Raw genomic sequence first — 12553 nt, 5'->3', positions numbered from 1 at the left:
GTGACATTTAAATGTAATGCAGTATATATATTCGCGTTGTAAAGCACCTACAGATCCACTCCGTGTATACCTTATCAAACAAAACCAATTGGTGAGTGCTACTTCCTGGTTTTTGCTCTCTTTCGTTATTGAAGCACGATAGATAGATTTACCTGTACCTTCTGATCCCAAATAAATGTAGAACCAAACTCCAATTCAGGCGAAAAAGTTTATTTGCAAATTACGAGGGATATACCCAAATATATCGTCATGAAAATAATCATATCAACTACAATACAAACCTTTAATTTTTGGGTTCCTGGAGAAGAACCTTCCAAATACCAAACCAAAAACAAAGTGAAACCAAAATGCCCGAAGTCGGAGATATGGACAAACAATTAATTTATTCTAGTTAATTCATTGCTGCTACAACAAACCACTCACAGTTCATTGGTCGTAGATCATATTTGAACTATGCTGGAAATGACGTGAACGAGATAGAGTTCAGGGTCATTTTGCATTTGAAGCACGTGAATGATAGGTCTGCTTTAGTTGAACGAGAACTCTGTAATCTCACAGATTACGTCTAAGTCACATTTGATCAGCACTTACCTTGGATTAACATGTCATTGTGTCCAGGTAATAAAGCTACGTTGGTGACTTATTAGAAAAAACAAAATCTTACAGAAAAATTTAGCTTGTATTGTTCAGAAGAGGGGGATGTAGAGTAGCAACCTCATCTTATCGGCTGATCCTCGGAGTACTACTGGCCAATATGCACTAGTCATTTTCAACCTCAACGATATTCATTAGACTTCCCAACACTCAGTGGTCTACAGTTCAATGTTTAGCTTGACCACGATTCAATGACATTTTACTGGACTTATAATTCTATTTCACCAGATTCAGCGGCTGTTTGAACCGACATCAATAAAGTCAGGGCAATTGTGCTCCTCAGGGCCCGGATGCTAGCAGCTGAAGGATAAATTAAAAAAGGAAGCCGAAACTGACAAGTAGATGGCAAATATTCAATAATGCAAGAACTAAGAAATTCTGGGCATGCGTAGGAAGGAGTTTATTGTTTGAATGTAAAATAATTTATAACAGAGGTGATAAATGATAATATGGTTTAGGTATCCTAACAAGCCACAATAAAATATGAAGCGTCATCCACCCGAGCCATAAATATTATCCATCATCTCAAGTTGACTATGCATACTTGAACCTATTACTGTTATCGACATTACAGTTAAGAATGTTAACTGATTTCTTAATACTTTCAGTTTAGAAGTTTAAAGATGGCCTTAGCGTTTATGTTACGCTTAATATTTCACTGATTGTAAGAACAGTGGATACTGCATACAAGCCTCCGAAGTTACGAAGGTTTGGACATCATTGCTTTACTCTGAATAAAGAAATATGTACGTCATTCCATCTGAGAAGTAGGGGTCAGAAAAAATCACATTTGGTTACAGGTTACATAGAGAAAAGTTTCGCCTTCACAAGAGCTCGAACAATCTCCCGCTGAAGCTGAAGCAAGACACATTCTCCGGAAGGTAGCCCAACTGTTATACTACTTAAACCCTCTAATTGGTTATTAATGATCACTTTATGACTGATTTGGGATGAAAACTTACAACACGAAAATGATACTTATGAAATGTAGTGTATTTGCATCACATTTCATAGCATGTGTGCAATACTGAGAATTTCCAAACATATTTTCTTCATCTAGTGGGTGAATGCTGGTTATAAGAGAATAGTTCTCGATGGGAAGTTTACTTCAAACTTGAATTTTTACTTCATTAACTTCCTTCATCTGAGAATTCGGGACACACCAGTGCCCAGTTTATAAAAGACTTATGCAAATTATTTAAGATGATTGAAATAAAATCTCTGATGAATAATAAAATACCATATTTAGCACTCGCCTTCTAAATGAACAAGAAAATCCTCGAAAATGTTAGATTTTATGCTTTTGTTGAACACCAAACAGGATTGTTATCCCTGCCTCATAAACAAAACCTGATTTCTACGCGAACTCAGCAATTACGCCTCATACATATTATACAGAGTAATACAGGGCTAAACAAATGTGGTCCGAAAACTTCACTGAAAGGCTATTCAGATGCAGAATACACCTAAGTATTTTCAAGGCAAAAAGATAAAATATTAAAAGACCTGCTTCTTAAGATTTCTGTCTTCAGATTAATGCTAGGAACGCAATATCGGATGAATATATCCATGTATCTAAAGCCTGGTGCCAGTTAATTGGCCTCTATACAGATACTTGAGTTTGATAGAAATAGAAAACAGCTTGTCTAAATCTCGCAGATCGCCTATAGTGTTTCACAATTCGTTTTTAGCATAAACTACGACAATGAGATTCCATGTCTGTAGTTTGCCTGTCTTTATGACATTGAAGAAGTAAAGTTTTATTTTTTTCCGTATCAGAGGACATCACTTGCACTCTCGGTCACGACTCGGGTTTACATGGCTGTCAACAACACTAATCCAAGGCCAAATATTTAACATAACTAACCAATTACAAGATTTGTAATGATATAGTTTTGAGTGGCCTAATACTTCTGTTCATGTTGATTCCCAAGATGTTTACATCCTGTCTGTTTCCCTCCAGATTGTCAGCACACCCTCAAAGACCGAAGATACGGGTTGAAGAGAAGTACTAAGCGTTTTTAACTTCACATTTTTGTATATTACCTTTTTTTCTTCGAGATAGAACATTCTTTGTTCCTTGACCTTTCGATGTCTTAGGAAGGAGATGAATAAACGCCCGCCGATCAAATGGGATGTGAAGAAATCATACCTCACGAACATCATGTTGGGTTGCTCGCTCTCGACACTTCCACAAATATCCTTGCTCGTTTTATCTTCCATTCCTTTACTATTGATGATTCTCAGATAGACAAGAGGTATGATGTGTCAGCTGTGTCAGATTACTTCATATTAAAACACAGACCGTATTTAATACTTATTATGAACCCCTGAATGTTCATTGATAACTGCATTGACTTAGCTCCTCATTCGAATGAACCGTTTTCAACAATCCCTGAACTGTTGAATATGTTCTGTGATTGACCAAATCTATACTAACGAAAACAGCTTCTAATCACTTTAGCAGCTAAACGATCTTTTCTTTTGTCCTGGTAGATCTACCAATAACTACCTGTAGAAAGAAAACTGTGTTTACATGGGCGGGTGATATCGTGAAATGTTTCGTTTGATTTCACGATTATTTCCAGGCCTTTGGGAATTTTTAGGCGTCTTGCAGTATGTATTATGGTACTAAGACAATTAAGGGTTATTTCTATTTCCGTAGTCTTTTAAGTTTGATTCAAGATAACCTAGGACTACCAAATGAGTGCATTGGCTGTAGGCATAACTGTTTGCTTAAGCCTCCTAATCCTCACAGATAAAGACACCCGACCACGAATCTTCAGTCAACCCTGTCCTGGTACCTCATTTCCAGTGGTTAACAATTCATTAAGATAACTCAGTGTCTAACAAACTGTTAGCTGTCATCATAAATATCACTATGTTCGTTGGGTTTTGAATACATTGGCTTTACTTCGGTGCTCGAATCGGAATTTGGTTTTCTTGTCATTTAAGTCGTAATTTACGGGGATATCATTTGACCGTGCTTCAAGAGCAGATCGGACCAGGAACCAGACGTGACATAAACGATATAGATTCTTTTGATGTCCGACTCAGACTTACTATTCAACATGCTCGTTGTTCTGCCTTGTAGATTATCAGCATAGATGATATCTGAGGAGGTTGCCCAATGATCCATAAGTATCCTCTAGTTCTTGATTAGCTGTAAGACAAATGGAAAGTAGGTTGCAGAAAATGTCCATCAAACAGTGAGCAATAATAAATCCAGGGATGTGTGGATCTGTTGATGTGCCTAGAAGTATGACTTACAGATTGGTTGAATGGAGGGCAGTTTAGGAATAAAATTATGACAGAAAACATGATTTTTTAAAGTTTTACCACATTGGGCTCACCACTAAAGATGCTAAAAAAATTCAGGGTTTGAGAAAGCTTTTGCCTATAACAACTTTATTATCAAAGGATGAAAACCCAGTTAAGTCAAAAGTCAAGAATAAATGAATGTGAAAGTATATTTTTAAGGCTGTGAAGTCGTTAAGAAACGTTTAATCTAATCCGTCTGGTAGTTGCAAGTCATGAGTAACACATGGTACCCACTGGTGATCTGGTGCGGATGCGTGACCGAGCGCCCACAAATAGGTTGTATCCCATGAAACCTCTCTGAACCGCAACAAGGTTTTCCACCTGGTAAATTCTGTGGCACATATTTGCTTGCAGCTTGGCATAGTCAGATTCTTCAATTGGAATACAGCCTTTTGAATTTCTGCATGGCGTTATGTGGAGCAGATCATTATATTTTATAACGAAAACTGGGCTTCGTGAGTATTAGTAAATATCCGATGAATAGTCTAATAGGTTATTCGAACAGGAAATTTTAACTCCTCACAGTTAGTTCCACTCTCTCTGACTGGTTTTCAGTTGCAAGGGGGGTATCACAAGACTCGGTCCTCAAAAAACTATTGTTAATTGAAAATTTCTCTAAAACTCTGATATACGCAGACGGTCTTGAGTTTTGTAGATGATGAGGGGGATTAATCTAGACGTTACTTCTCAATCACTTATACTATCGAAAATTATTGTTTGCCTGTCAGCTCCTATGAATATGATAGGAGTCATACTTTCTAGAAATCAAAAGCACTCTTACAATGCCACAACGGAGATCCAAGGGTAAAAGTGTTCTCCAGCTATTTCCAGCAAAGGCAGAAGTTTGAAGCGCCGCTACTCGACCACGGCTATTACCAAATGGTTCAAATGGTTGTGGATGGAATAGAAGAAGCTTGCGCTCAACGGGCTTCCGTGTCTAGTAGCAGTGGATCACCAATGCCTCGAGGCAGGAACTGTGAAGTTAACCCTGACCCTAAAATATCGATTTTTAGATGTGAAGTTAGCCAGTCGATTAGAGGTGCTTTGATACCCAATAGTTTAAGCTTATTGATAAGATATATATGGTTGACCCTATCAAAAGCTTTTGAGAAATAAAGGTAAATGATGTCAACCTCCACCTTACGACCAAGGATGCTTGTCCATCTGTCCACTGCAGTCAGCAGGTTGGTTATACAGGAGTGACCCCTCCTGAAATCATGCTGTTGGGGTGAGAACTTTGACGATAATAAGTAGTCGTGTATACTATCGCATATCAGGAACAAATAATAACAACTAATATTTCATTCTTTAAAGTCAGAGTGATTAAACAGAACATTCTTCTACAATCAAGACAAGTTTTAAAGGACTTTAGTTTTCTTTCGTCACTCAAGATATTTTCAAGTTTGAATTGTGTGTACTTTATATGCATGAGTGTGAGATTAATAGTTAGGTTAGTTCAGAGCACTTTCTTGAAATTTTGTTTGTGTATGTATGTATGTAGGACTGATATTGAGTTATCTTGAACAAATGGTGTGGATTTATTACATAAAGAATTGGTTCGTAGAAGTATGAATGAATCAGTGTGTGACTCTGAAGTTAAAGTTGCAAGACTACATAAAGCGATATTCGGTAATCCCTTTACTGTTAGATTTACGGTTTAGGTAAAAATTTTGCATTTGGTTTGCAAAAGAAAGATCAGAGTTTGCATGTGAGCGAGAAACCTGTTAAGAGTTATGAAGAAGTTAGGATTTGCCTGCCAGCTTACGAAAAACCTATTGTACCTAGTATCTCTCCGGATACCGTAGTTGCGAATCACGTCAAAGGGAACTTTAGTCATACTCAGCTACCCCACTTCAAAGTACATCTGAAGAAGCATTCTGATTCGAGTTACGGTATTTTTCTACGCCGTGGCCTATTGGTTCACCGTTTTCACTTAACGAATGATGGATTCATTCTAGAGAACCGTTCTGAAGTAAGTATTACGTCAACAAGTACTCATTTTCAGACTTCGATTCGAACAGTGCTCTGTAGCATAATGTTGTTGATTATTATGCCATATATAACGAATTACCGATGTTAGACTAACATACATACCGTATTCTACCTGACTGGTTTGTCTGCTCTACAATCAAAAGCTTTCGTATAATCTGTAGGTCATCTGAAGGCTTTTAGTAATTACTAGTGGGTTATGATGGAGTGGTTTAAATCTATTAATTAGCCCGGAATTTATTCCAACACAAGCCTTTGAATACTTGGAGACTTAATTTAGTCCATAACATTATCTAAAGCTTATTTAGTTTGCAGTTTCAGTGTTTTTTTTTATTTGAAAGGTGTTGTGGGCGACTAAATAATATAAAATTTGAATGATTGTGTTTGTATTAAACAAAGGACTACTGGTTGTACGTTTTTAAAGTCTAACTTTAAAGTTCATGGCATAAGTCCTTTCATTAAAGAAAGAGTTCATCCAAATAAGTTTACCTAGGAGCTTTTTTTGAAATCAAGATCCTTAAAATAATGGAATTCAAAGCGCTGTAATATTCGGCCCTAAACAGCAGTCTCCATTTACTAATTTGACGGTCACAACGCTTCAGATACTGAGAATCGATAAAGAAGTTCTAGGAGCGTAAAAGAATCAGTGCCCATATCACTTTCAACTAAACCTAAAAGTTTGTATGCATTTCCACAAAGCACACAAGAAATGAGACTAAAATTCGGATAGATTTTGTGACCGTGTGTAAAAGGCCATAAACTTTACTTATCCAGTTGCAAACCGTCTGATGACAGATACGAAATGTTAAGACTTTTCATTCTTTTGAAACGCAAGTATGTTTGTGCTACTAAAACATGTATATGTTTATCGAAAATTCTCGACCTGGTCTGCGACCATTCTCATTGTGCTAAATAAATACATCTTGACCTTGTGACTTAATTTTATCCTTTTTGGTATGAATTCCGTACAGTCAGGCGAATCTATTTCTGAGCTTCTTGGTTGCATCATGGTGCTAATAAAATGGTCAATCGGTTTTAATAGTTTTGTAACGAGTTGGTATTGCCAGTGTTATTTGACTTCCTACGTTTCCATCAAAACGTTTTCCTTCTTATATCACATAATTCGGTATTGTTCTTAAATTCACCGTATTATTGTTTAACTGTTTCTTCTAACCCATGATGTTCTATTCACTTTTCCTTTGCTCTGAACAACCAAAGTATACTATTTGTTCTTTTTTTGACAGTCATAATAATCACTGCAGTTGTGACCAGTTTTAGCTTATGCAGTACCATAAAATAAAACAACCTTATTCTGAAATCTATTGTTTTATCTGTGTTTGAATTGTTTTTATTCTGAAAACTAATGGGCTATGGACGAAAAACGTTTGAATATTGTGTCGCTGTAACAAACTGGAGATCAGCAGCAATCAACCACGTAAATTGCAGGACCTGGGATCCGATGAATAGTCTAATAGGTTATTCGAACAGGAAATTTTAACTCCTCACAGTTAGTTCCACTCTCTCTGACTGGTTTTCAGTTGCAAGGGGGGTATCACAAGACTCGGTCCTCAAAAAACTATTGTTAATTGAAAATTTCTCTAAAACTCTGATATACGCAGACGGTCTTGAGTTTTGTAGATGATGAGGGGGATTAATGGGCTATAGACGAAAAATATTTGAATATTGTGTCGCTGTAACAAACTGGAGATCAGCAGCAATCAACCACGTAAATTGCAGGACCTGGGATAACTAGTGAATAATGCATTTTATCATTCTAATTCTTTCTGCTAATGTATATGACAAGGCATTTCTGTCTGGGGTTTGTGCCACTAACCGACTTGTTAGTTATAAGGTGTTGCCAAATATTATTTGTTAAGTGCAAAGGGGAAAAGAGGGTGTTAGAGATAATTTGTGATATTACCGCAACACTTTTCTGTTCTAGCCTTCGCAATACAGCTTAGGCAATAAATACTGCTGATATTGTATTTAACTGAAAGCTGAAAGTCAAGTGCTTCCTATAAATATGTTGTGAAGTGTTTTGTATAACTTGCGGGTAAGTGCTCTTGTTAAAGTCACTTCATCCCCTAAGCAAGTTTGTTTGAATGTTGTTTGTGATTACCCGGTTTCTCTCAGTATGACGTAAAAATTATTACTTACCGGGAAAAAATTGTTGGGGAAATAGAAATTTAGTTAATTACTCATATCCAGTATGAAGACGTATCATATAATGGGAAAACTAACAAATTTACTCAATAAAACTCTAAATAGGAGGTATTTGTTCATATGCTTATTTGTGCATGGAAGGAAAGGTGTCCTTGTTACTCTTATCGAAACTTGTTTCATATTAGTTCTTAGGAAGTATTTAATTTTTCAAGTTATTCAAAAGCTATCTCAGTTTAGTGATTTTCACTGCTTTTATACATTAGTCAGTCATAACTTAGCATCTAGTGATATAAGCACATTGATAAAATCTGATAAAGATCAGCAACAAAGAGGTTGAAGTGTAATAAACGAGAACCAGCTGTATTTTAATACAAGATTACAGAATCTGTTGCTAAAATACAAGAACCATATATTAAATACTTCATTTAAAAATTTCCATCATTTGTCCTTCACATTATGTATGACTCTTCTGATTCACAACCCCCTTCTGATCCCGCTTCTGTTTTCTCCAAGTTGCCCTTCATACTCTTCTGCTGCCAGGGTTTCCACTTCCCAGTGGTGCTACATACTACTTATATCAGCAGACATAAGTAGCATACACCACAGTGGTGTAGTTTGTGATACTTAAAGAGAAAGAATGAAATGAAGATATATACATTTTAGGATAATATTAAAGCTAGGGATTAAGGAGGAGATATAGGGTTAATGAATCTTTATGATCAAAAAGATTTCTATCTATGTCAGTTAAGTTTTACAACCACTAATCATACTTGTCTATATGACCGAACTAGGAAGTTTTCACCTGCCTTCACTGTTTAAACTGGTATTTAGTGTCTTCGTAAGTACCTAATAAAGTAAATAACAAGATTTTGTGGATATCCTGGTTGATAAAAGCCATAGATGGGTCACTATTTTATTATTAGTCTTCATTTAGAGAATGTTTTCTAAAAGTTTCATTCGATGTTTGTTTGCAGGTCCTTCTGACAGATTACGGCGTGCAGAATTCTTCCTGTGGCTTACTTCCAGGTGATTATCTTGTGGCTGTTGGGGACAAGCCTGTCGGATCGATTTCTCGCAATGAAGTTGTGCACTTGATTCGCTCCACTGACCTTTATCTGTCTTTAACTGTACAGTCTCTTCCTGAATTTACCGATTTTTTCTATCGCCTAGTGCTTGTTCCCCAGTCTGCACTAGAAAATTTAAAAATCGAACAAGAATATGTACATGACAACTTTTATCATATAACTCCGGTTTCTGTTCGGGGTTACGCTGTTAAGTACGGAAGCTTCAAAAACTTATATCTATATTTACAGAAGGTAGGCGCTTAATCCTATTAAAATTATTTTTTCTGCATCTGTGATATGAATACATGAGCATTCAATTTCCCATAATCATTTCCAGAAATATAAGTAAAAGTGACCTCAAGTTTTACGGATTTTCAGTTCACAATTGAATAGATTTCAATGAAACACCCTATATTTTCAACTTCAACTAAACACGTCATTAGTCATTTAATCTTACTTGAGTGTGTTTATTACTAGAGCACATTAAGTTTATGAGAAAGATAACTTTATCATTGTAATTTTCTCTGAACTAATAATATACTGAACGACAACAAAAGTTCTGTGATCCAACCATCCGGCCCACAAAGTGCAACGGTGTGTTGTAGTGGCTGGTACCATATCAAACCCCCATTGGTTATTCTAGCTTCTGGATAGACCAATGTATTCACTCTTCACAAGCCACATTTTGACCTTGTCAATTATTCTCTTATTAACACTGACTGTTTTTATATGGTTGTATGTGTTAACGGCTCACCATATTCATAACGTGTCTGTAACTTATTTTGCCTGACTATAAATATTGAGTCACGCTTAATTAAATCGAGTTGGTTCACTCGCCTTCTCCGCATTGCTTCATTTTCTGTTTTTCAGAGTCATTGTCCTCCTTACTTCGCTCTCTACTCTTCGCATCGTTTCTCTAAGCGTCTGTCTGACTCAATGAGTGTATGTAATACACGTATTCAAAATCCATTCTCGTATCTGGCTTATTTTATTCCGTTATTCTCTAACGTGAATCAAGTCCACTATTATATACGAGGGTTGGCACCATTCATATTTCGATACCAATCATCATACGATTTAGCTGGATTCAGATATAGGGCCACAAAATGTATAGCTTCTATCATTCACATATTTGCAAAATCAATTTATTTATGATTTATTTCGTAATTTTTGACGTGTTCCGATTTATAATATATATAGGGGATTCTTCCTGAAATGAATGTTTTTTATGGATAGAAGTCAGAATAACTTAAAGTTTATCAACTATCATATACTTCTTCTTTATCACCGTTAGCATTAGTTCTAACACCAATCGAAAATCGCTTTTGATTTTGAATGATTGCTTGACTAAATTTTCATTAAAAACTTAGTAGTTATTTAATAGTTATATACCATTGTTGTTAAATTTCACGAAGATATCATCACTTTTGACAGACATACAAGAGAAACTTTAATCTTTTTTTGAACTTGTAGTAAATGTGTTTCTCTTCATTATTTACTGTTAGTGTAATGATAATCTCCATTTATTTGTGAGCACTCCTTTTTTATAATATTGGTATGTGTCTAATAGCCACCTGTTTCTTACAAATACTAACTTTAATTACACCGAAAAACATCTTTTGACATGGCGACCCCCGAATCGGTCCCAACGTTGGACCCAAATAGATCATATCGCTATCAGCCACCGATGGAGGGGCTCGATAGAAGACTGTCGCTCATTCTGGAGCACATGCTTAGATTCAGATCATGCTCTAGTGCGAGCGCGTATTTGTCTGCGTCTTACTGGATGTAGAAAAGACGCTGCAAGGAAGCCTCTTAAAGTTTGACTTAATGATAGACAAGCTAAGAATATATTTCAGGAACAACTAGAAAAACAATTAGGCAGCCTTGCAAGTTGTGCACACCCCGAGGCAGCGTGGAATGACATCCGAAAAGCTGTGGAAACAGCAGTGATATCTGCTGGTAAGGTGAACCATATGGTTAGCGAAAAATACCGTATCTCAGCAGCATCTACCGCACCAATAGATGATCTAAAACTCGTCCCATCTGGCTCTGAACATAACGAAGAGCGGAGTCAGCTTAAGCGCAGGCTAATAAGAAGCCTACGCAATGATCGTGAACAGTGGTGGGTAGCGAAAGCAAGAGAGACGGAAAAGGCAGCGGCAATAGGTAACAGCAGACAGCTGTTCAGACCTATTAAAGAAACCGGTATTACGAACCCAAATATCAGCGAAACTATCTCAGATAAAGATGGGCATATCATTCATTCTCAATCCAGGAGATTGAATCGACAACTGCATCTCTGTGCTAATGTGGTATGGCAACTCGGACTGATGTACGTACGTACGAAGTTCTACGTTGTGACTGACTGACGGCGTCTAATAACTATACTAATCAATAAGCCATAACTGTTGTCTTTTAATGGAATTCTGATATGAATGATTGGTTTGAATTCAAATTTCCATCGTCAGTTAATTTATGGCTTGTGTTCAATTCTCATTGGTATTTCAATGTCGTAAATCATTCTTGGAACACTGTCGTGTTTTTATTCATTGTTATATAATTTGGTTCTTGTTATTTGTTGGTATCATTTAAGAAGTTTTCAGTGTGGATTTTTTTTTCCTTTTGATTGGTTGCCAGTCAATTTGGAGATTCTCTTTTAAAAATTTTAGAGATGACTATACAGCTGTTATTTGCAATATTCCAATGAGTATTTGTATTTATGATTTGGGTGAATTATATTTCTAGTAATATTCAAGACGAAAATATAAGACTTTAATAACACTGGTGTAGTAGTATGCACCTTACAGTGTGTTGAATTTAAATATAATTTGAATTAGTCATAATTATTTTCCGTTGTTTAAAGTTAAAAGTTGACGTACATTCATGCTTCATTTATTTTTATAAGTGTATTCAAATGAGTACCTGTAAGTGACCTTAATATTAGACTCCGGATTCTCAAGCTATAAATTTAACCTCGTGTTTTGTTGGTGAAATTTTTCATTTCATTTTCCGTCTGTGCTTTGGAAATTAGATTTTCTTAGTGCTTTGATGCACAAAATACATTTTAGCATTACTGTCTTTTAAAATAAAGTTTCAAAATATATACTACTCGTTTAAAAATCCCAATCATATTAAAAGACTAATATTTGAACGAAGAATATTCTTTTCCATAAATTCTCTTCAGGTTCTACAATTATATATCCAAATTAATAATCCGAAAAAATGGCCAAGTTAAAGGCAAAGAGAGATTGATAGTGCACCCTCTCTCACCCTATCTGACCCATATTTATTCTGATCATGGATCTTAAATTTTCACTTACCATATATACAGATTCAAGTTAACATTCTATATGAGTCAT

At 36.0% G+C, this 12553-nt stretch overlaps 1 protein-coding gene across 1 annotated transcript; it reads left to right on the top strand.

Moving 5' to 3' along the window:
• Nucleotides 1-5543: 5543 nt before the first annotated feature.
• Smp_172310 (hypothetical protein) lies at nucleotides 5544-9455 on the top strand (the record flags this gene model as incomplete). The annotated part of the gene is made up of 3 exons (XM_018799647.1): nucleotides 5544-5604; nucleotides 5637-5947; nucleotides 9102-9455. The coding sequence occupies 3 exons, from the start codon at nucleotides 5544-5546 to the stop codon at nucleotides 9453-9455; spliced, it is 726 nt and encodes a 241-aa protein (XP_018651415.1).
• Between the last annotated feature and the right edge of the window lie 3098 nt (nucleotides 9456-12553).

This window comes from Schistosoma mansoni, chromosome 3 (genome assembly GCF_000237925.1).
Source record: "Schistosoma mansoni strain Puerto Rico chromosome 3, complete genome".
Classification (NCBI taxonomy): domain Eukaryota; kingdom Metazoa; phylum Platyhelminthes; class Trematoda; order Strigeidida; family Schistosomatidae; genus Schistosoma; species Schistosoma mansoni.
The sequence above is the reverse complement of the archived record's forward strand: the minus strand, read 5'-3'. Positions and strand labels throughout refer to the sequence as shown.